This window comes from Physcomitrium patens, chromosome 20 (assembly GCF_059467195.1).
Source record: "Physcomitrium patens ecotype Gransden chromosome 20, ASM5946719v1, whole genome shotgun sequence".
NCBI classification, from domain to species: domain Eukaryota; kingdom Viridiplantae; phylum Streptophyta; class Bryopsida; order Funariales; family Funariaceae; genus Physcomitrium; species Physcomitrium patens.
Genome location: NC_143429.1, coordinates 11,927,599 through 11,949,328, shown reverse-complemented (window position 1 = coordinate 11,949,328; position 21,730 = coordinate 11,927,599). Strand labels below are relative to the sequence as shown.

Sequence of the window (21,730 nt, the reverse complement as noted above, 5' to 3'; positions counted from 1 at the left end):
TTAGTGGTTGCTCAAGCTTGACAAGCTGAACAAATGATTTCGCAAATCTTTCTCCTTTGACAACACTATATTTTAGTAGTTGTTCACGCTTATTAAGCTTGCCAAATGATTTGAAAAATCTTTCTTTTTTGACAACACTTAATTTTAGTGGTTCCTCAAGTTTGATAAGCTTGCCAAATGATTTGGCAAATCTTTCTTCTTTGACAACACTATATTTTAGTAGTTGTTCACGCTTGATAACCTTACGAAATGATTTTGTAAATCTTTTTTCTTTGAGATCTCTTTATCTTAGTGGTTGCTTAAACTTGACAAGCTTGCCGAATGATTTGGCAAATCTTTCTTCTTCGACAACACTTTATTTTAGTAGTTGTTCACGCTTGATAAGCTTGACAAATGATTTGGCAAATCTTTCTTCTTGGACATCACTTTATTTTAGTGGTTTTTCACGCTTGATAAGCTTGACAAATGATTTGAAAAATCTTTCTTCTTGGAAAACACTTAATTTTAGTGGTTCCTCAAGTTTGATAAGCTTGCCAAATGATTTGGCAAATCTTTCTTCTTTGACAACACTATATTTTAGTAGTTGTTCACGCTTGACAACCTTGTAAAATGATTTTATAAATCTTTCTTCTTTGAGAACTCTATATTTTAGTGGTTGCTTAAACTTGACAAGCTTGCCGAATGATTTGGCAAATCTTTTTTCTTGGACAACACTTTATTTTAGTAGTTGTTCACGCTTGATAAGCTTGACAAATGATTTGGCAAATCTTTCTTCTTAGACATCACTTTATTTTAGTGGTTTTTCACGCTTGATAAGCTTGACAAATGATTTGGCAAATCTTTCTTCTTGGACATCACTTTATTTTAGTGGTTTTTCACGCTTGATAAGCTTGCCTAATGATTTGGCAAATCTTTCTTCTTTGATAACACTTTATTTGAGTGGTTGCTCAAGCTTCATAAGCTTGCCAAATGATTTGGCAAATCTTTCTTCGTTGATAAGACTTGATTTGAGTGGTTGCTAAAGCTTGACAAGCTAGCCAAATGATTTGGCAAACCTTTCTTCTTTGACAAGTCTTGATTTGAGTGGTTCCTTAAGCTTGATAAGCTTGATAAGCTTGCCAAATGATTTGGCAGACCTTTCTTCTTTGACAAGACTTCATTTGAGTCATTGCTCAAGCTTAACAAGCTTGCCAAATGATTTGGCAAATCTTTCTTCTTTGACAAGACTTGATTTTAGTGGTTGCTCAAGCTTGACAAGCCTAACAAATGATTTGGCAAATCTTTCTTCTTTGACAATACTTTATTTTAGTGGTTGCTCAAGCTTGACAAGCTTGCCAAATGATTTGGCAAATCTTTTTTCTTTGACAAGACTTGATTTTAGTGGTTGTTCTTGCTTGAGAAGCTTGAAAATGATTTGGCATATCTTATTTCTTTGATAAGATTTGATTTTAGTGGTTGTTAAAGCTTGACAAGCTTGTCAAATGATTTGGCAAACCTTTCTTCTTTGACAAGACTTGATTTGAGTGGTTGCTCAAGCTTGATAAGCTTGCCAAATGATTTGGAAAATCTTATTTCTTTGACAAGACTTGATTTGAGTGGTTGCTCAAGCTTGACAAGCTTGCTAAATGATTTGACAAATTTTCTTCTTTGATAAGACTTGATTTGAGTGGTTGCTCAAGCTTGACAAGCTTGCCAAATGATTTGATAAATCTTTCTTCTTTGATAATACTTGATTTAAGTTGTTGTGTAAGCTTGACAAACTTGCCTATTTAAATAACAAATCTTTCTTCTTTGACAACACTTAATTTGAATGGTTGCTCAAGCTTGTCTAACTTGCCTATTAGAATAACAAATCTTTCTTCTTTGAGAATACTTGATTTGAGTCGTTGCTCAAGCTTGATAAGATTGCCTTATGAATTGCCAAATCTTTCTTCTTGAAAAGTATTTATTTAAATGCTTGCTCAAGCTGGATAAGCTTGCCAAAAAATTTGAGAAATCTTTCTACTTTGAGAAGACTTGGTTTGAAGGGTTGCTCAAGCTTGGCATGCTTGCCAAATAAGTTGCCAAATCTTTTTTCTTTAATAGAACTTAATTTGAGTGGTTGCTCTAGCTTAATACAATTACCAAATGATTTGGTAAATCTTTCTTTTTTAAGAACACTTAATTTGCATCATTGTTCAAGCTTGACAAGCTTGCCAAATGAATTGGCAAATCTTTCTTCTTTGACAACACTTGATTTGAGTGATTGCTCAAGCTTGATAAGCTTGCCAAAAGAATTGGCAAATCTTTCTTCTTTCACAACACTTAATTTGTATCATTGCTTAAGCTTGATCAGCTTGTCAAATGAATTGGCAAATCTTTCTTCTTTGATAATGCTTAATTTGAGTGGTTGTTCAAGCTTGATAAAATTATAACATGAAATGACAAAGCTTTTTTCTTTAACACAACTTGATTTGAGAGGTTGGTTAGTTTAATAAGCATGCCAAATGAAATAACAAATCTCACTTCTTTAACAATACTTGATTTGAGTTTTTACTTAAGCTTGAGAAGCCTGTCCAATAAATTAGCAAATCTTTCTTCTTTAAAAAGACTAAATTTGAATGGTTGATCAAGCTTAAATTGATATTAAATTATATTAAAAAATAAATTTAATTTGACAAAGTATTGTGAAATTATTCATTTAATTCAAATATATATTGATTTGTTTATTTTAATTATATAAACTAAAAAAATAGAAATATTAATAAAAATACATCTTTTTAGATATAAATAATATATATTATTTTCAACTTTAATAATTTTATAAAAATTTTCAAAAAACACTTATATTGCAACTTTTTTCAGACTTGACCTTTGTGTTAAATAAATCTGACGTAATATATTTTATATCATGAAAGATTATTATAATTTTTATTTTTCACATGGTTTTTAAATAATTAAAAAAAATATATTTCTTAAAACTTTGATATTAATAGTAATAATTTTTGTTACTTTAGTGTAATATTTTTAATAAAAAATTATTAAAATTATTGAAAACTAGCACTTGAGAGAGTCCACATAGTAAATGAGAGGTGTATTTTTAGCAATTCTCTTTAAATAGCTTAAATGTTATATTTTTTATATATAAAATCATTGCAAATATTTTAAAGATTATTGATCTATTTATTGATTTATTTATTTATTTCAATGCCATACCATAGTAACTTTATCATATAAATTTTAATAGTTAAATTTTTTTTAAACTATTTTTTATTATATGACTTAAGTGTTATTATGTTTCTAAATTAATTTAAAATTGATTCTTGTTTTAAAGAAAGAAGAATTTTTTTATAAAAATATTTATATAAAATATTAAAAATTCTATAAAAGATATATTTTGAAACTTAATTCATACTTTTAGATTAGTTGAGTATTATAATAATTTCAAAAAAATCATAATTTTATTTTTCTAAAGATACTTAAGACTTTCAAATATTTTAAATATAGCATTATTATTAGGTAATTATATGATTTTTGATTTTCTTAAGTAGAGATTAATATTTTTAGTTTGATAAAGTTTTTCAAAAAAAGTACAAAAAATTAAAAATATGAAAAACTCAATTTTTATATTTTTAGAAATTTTATATAATATATATTCTATGAAAAACCTCTCTTAATAAAATTTATATTATATTAACTTTTAAACTTAATATTATTGCAAAAAAATCTAAATTCACTAAATATTTATTTCTTTATTTTTTTGTTTCATTTTATGAGTTTTATTTTTGTATTATGATGGTCCAAAAATATCTTTAATAACTCTAATCAACATTACCAAATCAAATATTGTTATCTTTTATGACTCTAATCAATAAAGTAGGATTTTATTTGATTTAGAAAAAAAATACCAAGTAGCCATGAGTATGCATGATTTGATATAAATGTAATGATAGAAGAGCTTAGTAGTATGGATATATGTGGATATGTAGACATGTGGATATATGTAGATACTTTGGATAATCAAATATTATTTATCTTTCTTATCTTATTCAATAAAGTTAAATTTTTTCTTTAGACTTGACAAAATCTTTAAGTAATAAATGTATTTTGAATTTGGATATGACATGTGTTTTTTTTGGTAATTAATTTAATCCATATTTTATTAATATAAAAATAATAAAACATATTAATCTAAAATATGAAAACATAAAATTTTGGAATATATTGTTATACATAAAAATATTAATGAGTTTATTGATTTTTTTAATATTCAAAGTATACTTGTTTCTGAGACCAAAAACACATCTTTTAGAATGTATTAGAAACTTATACTTTATACATAATCTTCTATTAGTTTGTAGATATGTAATACAATCAATTGCAGCAAAATTTGACAACTATGTAATACTTCATGCTTCTTTGTTATAGAAGTTACAAGGCTTCTGTGCACCACAATGGCCTTCTCTTCATTGTGCCTCTTAGCTCATTTTACATCAAGAAAAAGCTCTTTCACTTCCTCCTCAGTCAATCACTATCTATGTTTCTTCAATTCTTTTAATCTCTTTAACTAAAAATACAATCGCGCCTTAAGATCTTTTAAAGTAGTATTGTCCATGGATTTAAAAAGAAACAAATTTTGGTTAGCTTGATCCATTGCCTTCAATATCTATACCTCCATTATATTATTTGTAGCATACACTTGTTCATATAATACCCTTTTTCTTTGTGTTAATTGTAATTAGTTATCTTTGGACTCTTTTGTAATCCATAATTGATTCTTAAATACTCTCTCTTTGTCTATAATTCTTGCATGTTCTTACTTTGATATCATCTTGCTTCCTTGGCTTAGATTTTTTTCCATCCTATCAATGCAATCACTCTTTGATGCAGATTCTGTAGGTACCTTGTTCTTCAAAGTTAGAGGCTTCACCTACAACTACCTATTAACCTATTTTAGATGCCCCTTCATCAAAATCTAATAATGCTTGTATCCAAAATTTATCTTCTTTTAACTCTTTTGTCTATAGAACTTGTATACAAGCCTCAATGTATTGATTGTACTTGTATCACTTTTGAAAACCTTTTGCACTTGTATGTAGATACCTTTCAACTTATTCACATTATATTTTATATAGCTCTATTTTGTCATTAACAAACATTGCAACCTCCCATCGACATACTTGTATTCATTGTACTGATTTGAAATGTGCTTCCAAACATCCCAACTCTTTATTGGCTGTCAATAATCCTATCTTGCAACACATGTAATACAATCGCTCTTTTTCCTTACATCAATATATCATATTCTTGACTTCAGAGCATATTAGACCTCTCTCTTTTGTAACTTTGGAAATTAATTTTTTTCCTATTATGATTGAGTTCATGCAAAAAAAGAGAAAATTTGATCAAAATCTTGATGCTTAGGCACGTAATATAGAAAGAGTCTTCATAGCAGACTATTGAAGATATCTTCTTTCTTGCTATAGCTAGCCTTAATTTCACCATTGAATAATCTACATTAAAACTTGTTGTTGATTCCAACGATGTGCATGACCATTATATGTGAGAGTAGATATATATTTACAAATTGTAAGTGAAAGCCTTCACAAAGATCAACCTCAAGCGTTTGTTCCAACTAATTTTATATAGAAATAATTTTGATTTGTTCTCTTAGGCTTATATTATTAGAAGCTCCATAATAGCTTTGTAGAGTATTCAATAGATTTTTGTAATGTGTTGTTGAAAATTGTGCAATGTAACTAGCTATACTTTGAAGCTTTTGGAACTACACTTTGTAACTTTTATTAATTATGATGGTGAGTGGATCAATTATCAATGCAATAAGTTTCAAAAAAGATGTTTTTGTTAAATCCTAGATATTAAAAACTTGACATTTGAAAATTCATACATTTAAAGTTTTATGTTGCATAGGATATTATTGTACTTATGTAAATAAGAAATTACTAATAATGAATTAAATGCTTAAATGTAATATTGCCTTTACGTTAATGCTTAAAGAATTAAAAAAGTAAATATTGTAATCTAATTTTTAATAATATTTGGACTTTATGTAGATCAAAAAAAAAAAAAAAGATATACAATAATAGCAAACAACATCATTTTTATCCATGACAAATTAGAGCAATGCACAAGAGTCTTATGGATGAAGTCTCAAGAGATTAAGTTTCATTAATTTCTTCTCTTTTATAAATATCTAGGAGTTTCAAAACATCTAACTAAAAAGTCAAGATGTTCTTCAAATTAATGAACTCATTGTTTTAATCACATATTTTGATAGGTAAATCATTAGGCTCAAGTTCCATGCCAAAAACTTATCAAATCTTCATGCTTTCTCATGTTGGTTTTGTTTCTTTAAAAATTTGTTCCACATATTACAAAAAAGATGAATGCATTTATTGACTAATAAAATATTGCTCAAAATATTATTTTACATGAAAGGTATATAAATGCTATAAGAAATTACAACCACAAAAATAAAAGTAGACAAACAAAAAAAAAATCCACTTGAATTTGAAGCACCATTGATATGCAACCTTTTTATATTACATCACTTCTTTTGTAAAATCAAAGAATTCAAGCAACAACCAATCCTCTAAACAAACTAGATTTATAGAGAAATTCCAGTTGTACATTACTTTCAAACATCACTTGACTTGGAGGCTAGCATCCAGATCAATCAAAGTAAACAAGAAAGTATTGGATATAAGAACCAAAAACTAGAACATGGATAATGGTACAATATAATCATATAAGTAGATAGAATAAGCAACAAAACTTAATTTCTAAAATTAGATAATAAAACTTTTAACACTAAAAAAGGAGTGGCAAAGGAAAGAAGAAGAAGAGGTGGAGAATAAGAAAATTCCATGTCACTCCTCTTGGAAGAGTTGTCAACAAAATTGTTTGCGACATTGACTTAGATAGCATTGGATAGTAGTACTTTGAAGCCAAAGCAACCTTGAGATGATTTAGCAATAAAGGTAATTGTCCACTTATTTTCTTGTTCTCTTTCTTTTTTTCTTTTTTTCTTTATTTCTTGTCATAATCTTTTTTTTCCCTCAATTTGCCACATCTAATAAATTTGTTACATTTGTTCAAAAGAAAAAAAATAATAAAATATTAATTGATGTATGAATTTTAATACAAAGTAATACAAAAAAAACATAGTCGACATTCTAATGCATCACTTCAAACTCTTATTAGAGATATTTCTATTTCAACAAAATTTTATTTTCATAAACTCCATAATTTTGGATTATCTCAGCAATATGTTTTTTAGAAGAAAATTTCCTGCCTTAAAATTCATCTATCACGACATAATGTACCACTACTTCACTATACTAATACTTGACCATGTCTTCAAACTTTTACAATTTACACTTCTATTCAATAGTATAATTTTTCTAAAAGTTAAATTCTTTCATTAACTTTATATCCTTGAAGTTAAAGTTTTTTTGAGAATAATAGTTGATAATGTAGCATAAATTTAAATCTTTGAAATATTCTACATCCAAAAACTCCACAAATTTGAATATCTTTAAATTTTTTTTAATCAAAAGATCTGACAATATTGCATGACTTCAAAAAGCAATCAATCAAAACTCTAAAATGATATAAATGATAGCAATACACATATTGTATAGTAGGCATTGGATTTTGTTGTGAAACTATTTAAGGATTCTAAATTTTTAATTAAATCCCTCAATATCTTCTTATTTCTTTATTTTCATAACATGCTTGCAAATCTATGGAAAAGACTCCTAGTCATATTCATTGATTCATATGGTTTTTCTTTGATAGTAATGCTCATATAATATGAAGCTTTTAATATTTAAAAATTACTTATAACTAAATTCTACTATAATAGCAATATTTTACAAGATCGTAATAACTAATTCAAATGATTCAATTATTAACTTCAACTAATCTCTTAAAAGATTGTTATGAATCAATTTCAATGTCTAAGAGTACATGTGGCAACCAACTAAATATCTAGATTTGTAATGAATAATTGATTTTTTTGACATTACAAATGGATGTTGGTATATAAGAAAATAAGACTCTTTACTATGATTTGAAAAGGCCTCAAAGATATATATAAAACTTGAATATAAAACAATCCATCATTAGTTTAAAACTAAAATTGAATAATAAATGATAGAAAATTTATAGAAACAAAAGACCATGGTTGTTTTGGAATAGGTAATGGCTGAAAAAATCCATAAGGTGGATGGCAAGGAGTTTTGGATCTTGAATAAATATCACATGATTGTAAAAAGTCTTTAATTGCCTTTGACATTTGACGCCACCAAAAAATTCTTGATATTAGCTTCAAAGTCTTGTTGTATCTAAAATATTTGGCTATTGAAAAGTTATGACAAGTTTGAAGCACACATAATTATGTCTCACCTTTTGGAATGTATAATTATCCTTCAAAATAGAATAGGTTGTTCTTCAACTCAAACTTGGAAGTATCATGAGACTTTAAAAAATTATTCTTGATATCATAGACAAGAGGATTAGAGGACATACTTGATTAAATTTTCTTCACAAATGTTGAATCAATAGTCAATGTTGATTTGATTTTTCAAAGATAAAAATATTCTAGCTTTAAAAAAATCATTCTTTGTTGATCAAAAGATTTATCTTCTTCTTTTGGTGCAAGATAAAAATATCTAAAAAGATCATTCAACAAACCTTGTTATTTTTTGAGTTGATAAGTGATCTTGAAATCAAATCTTAATAAAGACATATTCCAACAAGCTTGGTAACAATTTAAAATATGTATTGACATGAAATACTCAAGCTTCTTATGATCTATATACATAATAACTCAACTCGAGGTGTCTTCTAAATAATGATGTCATTCTTGAAATGAATCCACAATTGCAATGAAGTCTTTGTCATCGATTTCATCATAAATCTTGGTTGTTGAAAATTTTTTGGAATGAAAAGCTATTAAATAGAGTTTGTTATTTGCTTCCATTTGTGATAATATTACATCCAAGGCAAAGTCTAATGCATCTATTTCTATAAAAAAAAATACCTTAGAGAAGTCAACACAATATAAAATTGGTATAAAAATAAACTCATTTTTAAAGCATGAAACGATGCTTCGGCTTCTTTATTCCACTTAAGTTTGTCTTTATAAGTCAAATGTGTAAGTCGAGCTGCAACTTGAGAAAAATTCTTGATGAAGATCCGATATTAATTAATAAAGTAAAAAAAATATTGCATGTCCCTTACTATTATTGAAATCTTTCAATCTATGATAGTCTGAACCTTCTTTGGATCCATCATTAGTCCTTCATTGGAAATGATGTATTCTAAGAAGTCAATTTAAGTATTGTAGAATACACACTTTTCTAACTTTGCATATAATCTTGCATCTCTAAGTTTTTGTAATACATGACAAATATGGACTTCATATTCATCTGTGTTTTTAGAGTAGATTAAGATGTTGTCTAAATAATAGACAATAAAATCATTAAAAAACTTACAAAAGACATCATTCATTAAATGTTGAAAAGCAGTTGGTGCATTTGTGAGTCCAAAACGCATGACATTATATTCAAAATATCCATACTTCGTTCAAAACGCAGTTTTCCATTCATCTCTTTTTTTTAATGCATACCAAATTATATGTTCTTTATAGATCTATTTTTGTATAGATCTTTTTTTAATTCAATTGATCTAAAAGTCCTCAAATTAAAGGTAGAGGATACCTATTCTTGATGGTGATCTTGTTGAATCTTTGATAGTCTATATACATCTACAAAGATTCGTCTTTTTTCTTTACAAATAAGATAGGAGCCTCAGTTGGAGATTTAGAATGACATATGAAATTCTTAGCCAAGTTTTCAACTCTTTGAGTGCAACTAACTCATTTTATGATAGGCTATAGATTGGTCCAAATAGTGGTTGAGCTCTTTCGTAAAGATCGATGGAACAATCATAAAGACAATGTTGTAGAAAAATATATGTATTCTTCTTTTCAAAAAAGTCTTGGAAATCTTAATACTAGCTAAGAATACCACTTAACGACTTCTTGTCATCAAAAATAGACATGGCATATAGAGAAAAAGATAACCTTTGTTTTGTGATATGCATAAAAGCTCTCGCACCTACCAATAAGGATTTAGATGTACTAGACTTATATATTTCTATTTGGCTAATAAAATTTTGGATTAAACCATCCAAAAAATTAAATTTATAAGAAATTCAATCTATATAAAGATTATACTTTTTTAACCAAGATAATCCAAAAATAAGCAAATTAGATGGTGATCTTATTAAATTAAATATTATTATGCTATTATGATCTTTAATTACTACATTTAAAAGAATAGTCTCATGTATAACATCTCTAAAAGATAGCAAACGACCATCTATGACTTCTACATGTATAGGTTTAGGTTTAGTTTTTTTGAGTAACGACATTATGTAATATGTGATTTTATAGATCTCTCTAGAAAATTAACATAGTATAAAAATAAAATAATGGTATAACATGTAATAAAGGATTTAAATGAAATAAAATTTGGTTCTATCTTAAAAAAAAGATAATGTGTTGGTTGCATGTTAGAAGTTAGGACAAGATTAGAGACATTATGTATACATACATCAATATTTCCCTCAAATCATATATACATATATATATATATATATATATATATTCCTGCTCATTGGATTTGTATTCTCATGTAAATTTTTTTAATGGCACTATATCATTATTTTCCTATTTGTCTAAGAATTTTTACTTACCAATTTTTAAGTGAAGTAAAATATTTCTTGCATTTTCCTTCTAAGGAATGTCCTTAGTTTACATCGTGGATGTAAACCAAATGTATGACAGTTAGATTAACCGTGCTCAGCAATATCCTGAAGTCTTCTGTCGAGGCATTCAGCTCCGGTAATAGTGGTTTGCTGCTCATCTGTTCTCAGTCTCAGTTAAAGAGAGACCAATCTTAGGTTGTTTCTTTAATGTTTTGCTCATAGCTTCGCTGCCAAGCTTTAGTACGTAGCTTTACGTAAATCTCATGTCGTCGAGACACACTTCATGGTCCGCATTAGCGAAATCGTGTAGAAGAATAGATACAATTTCCGGGTGGTGAAGCCCATATCGTAAATTGAGCCACACATACCGTGTGATTCTCTGAATAAAATCGAAACGAGGTTTCTGTGCTGCTGCCTAGAACTGAGATCTAATGAACAGCCTAAGTGAAGTGAAGTCTCGTGACTGGCAAGTGGGTTAGATTCCCAACCTCATTGCTATACAGGTGAGGATGATCTAATTGATGACTATCAAGGGCTGGCAGCTTTGCACCTTGCTCAAGCGATGTGGATAGCGGTTTGTGTGCTGCCACTAGAAGCCTGGCAAACATCGTATTTTCATAATGCCTCTGCAGAAACTTCAGGTCTTTTCCAATCTGAGAATAACCCAATACTTGTGACTTGGATGAGGTCTCTAGAGTCCTTTCTGACGAATAGATTCATAAACTGCGTATTTTCAAGGTTCTTACGACTATCAATAGAATAACATCAACACAAATAAGAGTGGTCAGAATAAGATTGGCTAATCTCAACACTGAAATGGGTAGTGACTGAAATAGAAAGCACAAAAAAAAAAAAAAAAAAAAAAAAAAAACTCCAAGAGACTCAGAAACGTGTACTGTCTTTATGTTCCTAGCCTTGTGTGTTTGGTTCTGTCAGTTCAGTCACTCAAGCAGCTTCACGGTGGCAGCCGAGGTGCGGTTGACTTTGCTCAACAACATTCAACGAACAACATATCCACTTTTTTTTGGTATTGGATCAACGCGCACAACTCTTCCTCTACAGACTTACTTGTGGCCTTAGTTGGGGGCACACGTTACAATGACGGGTTTTGTCAGCCGAGTATTCACCCCCTATTCTGGTCCAGTGACACTACCAGAAGCACATCTAAATCTCTGGGTAGGTTGAGTCCATTTCCTGAATCAGATTGAAACCAAGACTCTCCCTCGAGGCTTTTGGGATGTATCTGCCACGATCATATCTCCAATGAGAAAAGATGGAAGTTAGAGGCAAAGGCAGATAGATGTGTATTCTTTCGTGATTTCAATTCTTCTGGACAATTTTTCGAGTTGGAATGTGGTGTTTGATGAACGTGAGAGGCATGTGCCCTTTGATTCAGTATTGTTTGAGTTTTTTCAGCATTGCAGAAAGTTTCCTTACGTAATGGTAGCCTGAGGACTACAGAAGGCATGGCCAACTCTGGTGAAACAGTCGCTAACAGCAAAGGAAGTCCAGTAATTAGCTCGCACTTCAACAAAGAAACAAGCTTATGCCCACCTGCATGCAACTCAAATCCACCTCTGCAACCAGCAGACCACTTGACTATGCATCACAACATGCAGCTCAGGATTTCCACACGACAGCTTTAGTAGTCCACCCACACACAGTTCCAGCTGATACTGCAGCTGCGACTATTAGAAGGCGAGTTACTATTCAACGCAGCTTCTACAGCTGTATCCATGAACTCGGCTTCCTATGTCCACCATGGCGTCTGCAAGGGTCGAATTCTCAGCGACAGTTGCTCCGTGGAATCCGTCGTCGATGCCTCAGTATGCAACAAATAGCAACATGGACTGAAGCAAGGCTCACGTGTTGCTAGTGGCGACCACCGAAAGCAGGCCCCCCTGAAGCTCTCCCCGCAATCGAACCAATCTGAGCCGTTAGTGTCGGTGACAAATAAAGGAGGCTCAAACCCCGAGAGCTGGAATGGGGATTTCGCCGTGCTGTGAATATACGGCAATTGGGTGTTTGACTAGCGTATTGAATAATGTTGTTGCGTTTCAGATCATGTTCTTTGTGTGTTCATGTTTTTTAATCCAGTTAGGGTAACTTATTACACTGCTAGGGTGCATTAATAAAGCATTGTTGAGGTTTCACAGATGGGGTTTGAATTTCTCAACAACTTTGGTACTGTTTTGCTCTTCTGGATGCAATTCTATCATTCTCATTAGTTTCTAGATCTTGTTCTCTATTCGGTGTTTCAATATAACGTTGCTGTTAATGGTTCTTGTTATGCCCATTCTGAGTGGATTATTAGTATTTCAGTCTGGAGCTGTTCCGAATTCTTTTTAATCGGATCATGGTTCTTTCCCTAGGTATTTGGGTTTTGTGATTGTAGATATTTTTAAGGTAATTGTGTGAAGCTTTGGTTTGGCTCTTTTTCATTTGAATGTGTGTGGTGCAATAAGTTGGTAAAGTTCAATAAAGATTAAAATGAAAATTCTACATGTGAGTGTGTGTATATGTAAAAAAATTTGTGAAAAAGATTAGAAAGTCAATCCATGTCTAATATTGGGTAGATGAAAGAGGCTATAAAGTGAGGCAGGAGAGCAATTGTCATGGGAGCAGGCTGCCTTCGCAGTTGGATACCTTGCCCGTTGATGAAATCTTCCAGATGGGTAGGATGGAGCGGGGAATCATAGGTATCTCCAGATCAGGTGTAAGACGGTGACATGGCAAGCACCCGAGCTCAATTCACGGCTCAAAAACACGAGGGGGATTCGTTGTAGCTGGAATAGCTCAGTTGGTTAGAGCGTGTGGCTATTAACCTTTAGGTCGGAGGTTCAACCCCTCCTACTAGCGCTGTGGAAATACCATCTTCCATTCCTCATATTTTGAAAACCCGCAATATCGCAGCAAATCCAATTTGTTTAGAGGAATTGCTTTTTGTCAATCTGTATTTGGTTTGTTCCTTGCTGAATATTATTATCATTATTGCTGAATATTATTATCATTATTGCAAGGTTGAATGTGGATAAGGGGACGTTTTTATGTGCATGATGCATGTGTTGTGTTTGGTTGTGGAACTCTTTCTCCATTGTAGATGGAATGGGTGTTTAGTATGTGATTATGTTCTAGTGTACTCACTCTTTGTTCTAACTGTGGATCAATTCATATCATTGTTATTCAAATTTTTGTGTAGGAACATGTATAGATTATGGCAAGCAATGTAGTTTTGAAATCATACAATATCATTTTCAAACACTAGTTGTTTTCTTGGGCTATTATTACTTTAATTCCTTTTAATAACTTTGAGCTATTCCTATTGTCTTTGGGCTATGGACTATCAAATTTGGTGGAGGTATTCAAAACTATAAGCAAGAAAAGTATCAAATTGGATTTGCCCATATTCTTTAAAGAAATATGTAAATTTTGTTTTTCAATGTTCTTTAATTCTAGCTTGAAGTGGAAAAGCTAATTCTTTGTGGCATTGCCCAAGGTGCATTCTTCATCTTATTTGTTTTTGCAATGTTGAATTATCATATCTCGTGGTGATATTAAAAGTAAAATATTGTTTTAGCTTTGTTGATTTTAAAGTTTTTATTTTGTTTTGTTGTTTCACTTTCAATTGAGAGTGTTTTCTCTTGAGGCCTTTAAATATTTAGTTTTGATATTCCATTTATCTCAACAAAAAAAAAAAAAAAAAAAAAAAAAAAAAACCTCTTTACTTGTTCATAATATCTATTTTAAAAATATATTGTATATATAGTGGGGTTTGAATAAATCCAATTTTTATTTTTTCGATGTGTCAAGTACCTAAACTTTTAAGGAATGTAGAAGAACAAGAGTACATATTAAAGTTGAAGTCTATAAATCTTTTCTGTTAGATTCTATACATTTGTATATGTTCAGCGATATATGTGTGTACACAACTGATTCAAGACAATGCACACATGTGAATATATATATATATATATATATATACACACACATTCATACACACAAATGAATTTAAAAAAGAATGTGAAAAATTTATAAATATGTTTGATCAAACATAAATTTGTTAATGACAAATTTAATTAAATCAAAAAATTTAATTTATCTTTGACATTTTCAATCTACTACTTGAGATTTTAAATTGTAGTATTCATTTTTATCATTAAAAAATATAACTGTGTTAAGTTAGTGATATGTGAATGAAATGAGTAACGTAAAAAATATTGAATTAGGTTGTGATATGTATTTATTCATATTACTGGTCTTGCATAAAAATCAAAATTATGGTAATTAAAAGTTTTTTAAAGTCTATTTGCCACAATCATTTGTATAAATGTAAATTATTTCTCTTTCAATGAAAACATTGGAATGTAGAGGAAGAGTCGTCTTTCATAAAATTTAGTATGATTTTTCTGTAGTTTAAATCATTAAAACATCAAAATTTAATTATGCATGTTAGATCAAATAGAGTTTTGTTTGTAGGTACAATTTTTGAAAAATACTGTGATCTTTTATTTCTTAAAAAAAAAAAAAAAAAAAAAAAAAAAACACTGGATTTTAAATATTAGATTCTTAGAGATAAATATGAAATGTGGTTAGAAAAATAAAATTCTATATCTGCTATAGTTTCATTTATCACCGTTTAATATATCAAATTTTATTCATTAAAAGTGAGAGAATTTAATCATCTAATGGCTTTTTTGAGATAAATCACAATTTAAGTTTCAACTCCAAAAGCTCAACTGTAACATAATAAAAAAATAGTACATGAAAAGGTGTGCTTTGTAAACTATTTGAAATTATCACAGTGATTTTTTTGAGGAACAAAATTTACGAATTGTCATACCCAATTTTTCTGTTGTGGAAATAAAAATAATACTTTATATGGTAATTAGAAACATTTCAAAAAAAAAGATCTTTGATTTTATCTTCTGTTGCCATGCTTAATGTTTTAATATATATATATATATATATATATATGTGTGTGTGTGTATGTGTGTATATACTATTTTTTCAAAATGGAAAATAAATTTTATTTAAGATGGATACAATCAAATGCAATGTCTGTATAATTTAGACATGAAATCTCCCAACACAATACTTAGTTCTTGTAAAGATCTCAACAGTTTTTATTAATAATATTAATAATATATTCACAATTTTTTTTGAAAATAGTGTGTTCAACGAGGCTGAGAAAATAAGCAATCTCATTTTGCAATAATTAAAAGTGTGAATTTAAGACACACCTCAACTCTATTCAAAGCGTTTTACACTAGCATTCAATTCATTCTACACACTCAACTAAACCCCAATAATAACTTCAAAACAATCTTCAATGAAAAAATCATACCTACAATTTATTATTTGAAGTGGGACTTTTCAAAGAGTTTATTTTTTAGAAAGAAAGAATACAACATTTTGGTTTCAATAGTTGAAATCTTTACTAAATGGAGAAAAGACCTATTTTTCAACGGGCTACAACTCCATATAGTTTTGAAGAGAATATTGTGGAAAAAAGAAGTTGCACAAATCCAAGGAAAAGAAGTTTGCTAATTAAGAATGAGAATAATCAAAAACCATGTGCCCAAAAGAAAGTGGATCTACTTGTGTTTGAAAATCATAACGCAACGCAAGTTGCCATTGATATTGATAAAGAAGTGGCTGATAGACAAATGTTACAAGCTTTTGAATCTAGATTAAAAGGAACTTCGCGTGATAAGGAATCGTTGCTAGAAGAATGCAATACTTTAAGAGAAGCATTGGCCGACCAGCACTACCATTTACAACTTCATAAAATTCACCATGAAACGCTTCATCTTAAACAAGAGTATTTTACTTGATTTCATTTTTATTTCTATTTTTATTTTACATATTTATGTCTTAAAAAATAAAAATAAATTAATAAATTGTAAAAAATATGTAAATGAAATTTATATTCCTGCTAAATGATGCACTAATTCAAACTCATGGAATAAATAATAAACATTGCTAAAATTGTGCAACTCAACTAATTCTGTTTCATTTGAAAAAAAAAATGTTTTTTGATAAATTGTGAGATTTATTTTATCTATTTATGAAGAAATATTAAATTTGTTTTGTATTTAGGAAGATGGAAGTAATAATAAAAGATTTAGAAATCGCTCATGGATTAAAAGCCCCTCGAACAGGAGATCCATCTCATTTGAAAGCTAGACTTTTAGGTTAGATTTTGATTATATTATTAAATAATTTATTTTTGCATCAAATATTTGAAATATTTGTAAGATAATTAAAGTTTTGCACATAAATTAAATTTCTAATTTATCTCTATTGATCTATCACACGAACTTAAGATCATTATATAAATATATACACATATAATTAAAAACGTTCCAAAATAATATAACAATAATTGATTTCATATTATGCTCAAAATATCAAGTAAAAGTCTAATGAATGATGATTATTATTTTTTATGCTAAAAATAAAAATAAATATTAACAACAATGTTTTTCATATTTGAAGATTTGAATGGAATATTTTAGGTGTTCATTTTATTTTTATTTTTATTTTTGTTTTAATCTATTGACATTTTAATGTTATTCATTTTTAAATTAGTTTAACCAGGATTAAAGTATAGAAAGCAAGTATACTTTGCAACATTGACAATTTTACAAGATGACCTTAATGCATTAAAAAAAGATGGTCAAGTATCTCTTACACAAGTAAGATATATGCATACTTTTTTTTTAATATATTAATATTCTTATAAAATAATATTGAAATATGATCTATTATTTGGTATAATAAATAAAATAAAAATACATTAGTATGCATGATGACTTTTGTGTTTTTATGCTTTTATCAACAACTAGAAATCTATGTAACTTCACATATAAAATTTAAAATTTAAATTAAAGCATTAAAAATATAGGAAGCTATTGCAGAAAGAGATGTGTTTGCAAGTGAAACAAGGAGATTGCAAAAAATAATCCGTCAGTTGCGGATTCATTATCATAAAATTTGTGAAGAAAACAAAGAGATTGCATATCTTTGCAAACAAATGGATATTCTGATCAACTCAATTAATGATGCAAAAAGAAATACTGTTGTAAGTTCAAATGAAACGTTTGTTTGAGTATGAGTGATTTGTTATATTGTACACTTATGATTAAGAATTTAGAAATATTTAATATTTAATTGAAAAGATTATCCTGAGTATATTTTATATACTTATTTAAGATCGACAATTAATGTTGATTTTTTAGAAGTGTAAACATTTTACTTAATCTTTTGTTTACGGATACAGTTAAATGTATTACGTAACGGTTTGATTAAATTTTCTTGAATTAGGATAAAACCTTTAGCATCGGACAAATGAAAAACGATATTGCAAAAACAAAATCTGATGCTTCAGAAGCCCATCGGAGTACGGAACTTGCACTATCGAAAATGAAGGATCTCGAGAATCATAATAATGTGTTGAAGAACATGCTTGTTCGTGAAAGAGACGAAACAAGCCGTATTCGAAAGCAGCATATGGTGATTACTGAACGAATTCGAAACATTCGGAAAGAAAACGCTGAAAAACTTTTGAAAGCAGCAGCGTCTGCAGGTATGTCGGCGGCGAATGCATCTAAAAAAGCTGGTAAAGGTGGTAAGAAAGGCCAGTCAAAAGGCAAATACGATAGCCTCTCCGACTCGGATGTTTCTACTTCTTCATCACTATCTCCATCCTCTAAAATGTTTGGTTCTTATGCGTCAACGTTACCTTCATCACCAACTAGTCCAACTTCAACATCAAGTGGTACTGGATTAAATAATGAGATAAATCGAATTCGTGAGAATTACCTCAAATCAGTCGAAACTGCAGCAAATATTTTTGTTGAAACAGCGCCTGGATCTGAATCACTGAAAGGAAAACCTCATGAAGCATTTAGATCTGTAGATGATGACCACTCAAATTATGAACGGGTTACTGAAAGCTTCCAAAAAGACGTAAGCGAAGCAGAAGACACGTTTTTGGCTATGATGGAGAAGATGGAGTATGGTACAGTGCGATCTAGGAATAAGAGTGCCGCAAGAGGTAATTCAGAGGAAGATACACTGCGAAATTCACAACCTGATATTAAAAAATGGTTGGAAAACTTGACAATTGAAATTGATAATAAGACTCTCAATACGAGCGACTATGTTGTTGACTGCAAAGGTTTAAAGACAAACGTGAAAATTAAAAGTCATGATAACTCTCCTGAAGCAATCGCAAGAAAGAAGGCTGAAAAGGAAGCGCAGAGACAGCAAGAGCTTGAAAACGAAGCACAAAGACAGAAACTCGTAGAAGAATTAGAAGCAGCGAAAAGGAAAGCAACCGAAGAGACTGAAGCTAGACGGAAAGCAGAAGAAGAAGTAGAGGATGCCAAAAAGAAGGCAGCTGAAGAAGAAGTGACCAAGAGAAAACTGGCAGAGGAAGAAACTACAAGAAGACAAATTGCCGACGAAGAAGCCGCCAGGGAGAAGGCTGTAGAGGAAGAAGCACGAAGGCAAAAAATAATAGAGGAAGAAACACGAAGGCTAAAAATGATAGAGGAAGAGGAAGTACGAAGGAGGAAAGCGATAGCGGAGGAAGAAGCGCGAAGGAAGAAAGCGATAGAGGAGGAGGAAGCGGTGAGAAGGAAGAGGATGATCGAGGAGGAAGAAGCAGCGGCGGCGAAGAGGAAGGCGGCGATGGAGGATGGGGAGAGTGGAGGAGCAGGAAGAGGAAGAGGAGGAAGAGGAGGAAGCAGCGGCGAGGGAGAGTTCTTCAACGAGGAAATGAAGACGGACATAAAGCATGAGATTCGAGATGTGCTGTTGCACTTGGAGACGATCTCTGACACCATCAACGAGAAAGCAGCAGCATCGAGCTCCTCCTCCCCTCCTCCCCCTCCTCAAGATCCCCAGGAGGATGCGGAGGAGGAGGATGAATGATGATGAATGATGATGAATAATGATGAATGATGATGAATGATGATGCTCTTTCGTGGCACCGCTGTTCGTTGATTTCACGCCTGGTTTGACGCCTTGTCTGAAGCTTGACTCTGAAACTTGGTTTGACGCTTACGATTTTCATGCCGTACATTCACCTTTCAAGTCATTGTCTAGTTTTTCTTGTACACTTATTTTAATTTTAATTTTTAAAATTATGTTTCTGATCTTTCTTATTTTTTAAAAAATAATTTATTTTTCGAAATTTTATTGAATGATTCAGTTTTTTTCATTTTTTACTTTTCTTTTTCTTTTTATTCTTTGTGATTATAAATGTGAAATAGTTTTTAATGTAAAAGAAGCAACCAAAATTTTCATCACTTCCAATGTGATGTGGTTTGAATTTTTGAAGTTTCATTATCTCAAATTTAAAGCTTAAAATTATTTAATTGATTTATGATATGACTAATTAAAATTTGAATAGTAATTTTTTTTATTATACAAGGATTAACAAAAATATTTTTTTAATATTTTTAAATTTTATTTAAATTAATACATATAAAAATAAAATTAATTTCTTAACATTTATTTTGGCTTAAAAAGTATTCATCAACTAGTATGTTATAGGATTTTTTTAATTTTTAAATAGAACCATATTTTTCCAATATTGCAGTTTGATATGAATCTTATGAACCAATCATGATGCTTTGTTATATATGATATCATATATATGTATATATATATATATATATATATATATATTAAAAAACTATATATTAAAAACTATATATTAAAAAACTATCTATATATATATATATATATATATTAAAAAACTAATTAATTAATTATGCATATTTTAAAATATTAAAAATATATGATATTTATTTTTAATGAATTTATTGATATTTTACATTTATATGGAGTGGAATGTGTTTTTTCCATTGTTGGCATAAATAGTACAATTTACTAGATTTGCTTTAGGTCTCTTCTCAAGACAAGGCTTTACAAAAACATTTAAAAATTGTGCCAAGGTTGCAAATAATATTCAATGAATATAAAAATATTAAAATTTTCTATATTCTTATAATCATATTTATTTCTCGTATTTATAATTTAAAAAATAAAATAAGGAATAAAAATAAAAGTTGGTTCATAAATTGGCCTTTTTTTACTTTAAATTAACTCTAAAAATTAAGACTTCTAATCTCTCTCTCTCTCTCTCTCTCTCTCTCTCTATATATATATATATATACCAATGGTTTAAAAAAGTAACTTTTATTTACCAATGGTCTTAAGGACCATATAAGAACTTCATTTTACTTAATAATGACTTTTCATAAGCAGCTTCTAAGTTAATAAAACCATGAATTTTTAATAGTCACATTATATATATATATATATATTTATATATATATTTAATGTATATATATATAAAAAATAAATTAATAAATAAATATATTATTAAAATTATTCCTACAAAGAATTTTATATAACACATCTAATAAGTTTTTATTTTTAATATATTCACATTTTAATAAAGACATAAAAAAGAATATAATTTTTTTACAATTATTATCTGTTAAGAGATTAGTTTTGTATTACCATCTTGAAATGTATTATGATGGCGTTTCTGGTCTGATAAAATAAAAAATATAACAACCTCATTTCTTATTGCTAATTAGCATTTTAGATACAATAATACTAACATCCATAGGTTGGAGTTTTTATGTTGTATTGGTAAAAAGCATCAATATGTTAGGATTTGTCTACTCTAAATCCTCTTTGGTATATGATGGAATACTATCCAATAGAAGCAACACTTTTATGTAAGACATTTTTATATGATTGTAAAATTTTTGTAAATATTTTTATAATAAAATTCAAATCATCTAAGCTTTTTGATATTTGGATAATAAAATCTAAGTTGGTTACTACTTTTTTAATAAAACACTTGCAATTTTGCAACATGTTTAATGATAAAAAACTTTCTTTAATCAAAACTATGTACATTGGTAGT

At 29.2% G+C, this 21,730-nt stretch overlaps 1 protein-coding gene and 1 non-coding gene across 7 annotated transcripts; both read left to right on the top strand.

Moving 5' to 3' along the window:
- The first annotated feature begins 13,561 nt into the window (after window positions 1–13,561).
- On the top strand, window positions 13,562–13,635 carry TRNAN-AUU (transfer RNA asparagine (anticodon AUU)). The gene has a single exon. It is a non-coding gene; the product is annotated as a tRNA-Asn (tRNA).
- A 922-nt stretch (window positions 13,636–14,557) lies between these two features.
- LOC112273201 (uncharacterized) lies at window positions 14,558–19,942 on the top strand. 6 transcript variants are annotated; one of them, XM_090245248.1, is made up of 6 exons: window positions 14,558–15,545; window positions 15,946–16,597; window positions 16,876–16,970; window positions 17,377–17,474; window positions 17,684–17,860; window positions 18,103–19,942. In XM_090245248.1, the coding sequence occupies exons 2-6, from the start codon at window positions 16,218–16,220 to the stop codon at window positions 19,714–19,716; spliced, it is 2,364 nt and encodes a 787-aa protein (XP_090101374.1). In that variant the 5' UTR covers window positions 14,558–15,545; window positions 15,946–16,217; the 3' UTR covers window positions 19,717–19,942. The 6 variants fall into 6 exon arrangements, with proteins under 6 accessions (XP_090101374.1, XP_073385253.1, XP_024357446.1 ...); XM_073529152.2 differs by having other exon boundaries at window positions 14,558–15,657; window positions 17,697–17,860; XM_024501678.3 differs by having other exon boundaries at window positions 14,558–15,657.
- The last annotated feature ends 1,788 nt before the right edge of the window (window positions 19,943–21,730 follow it).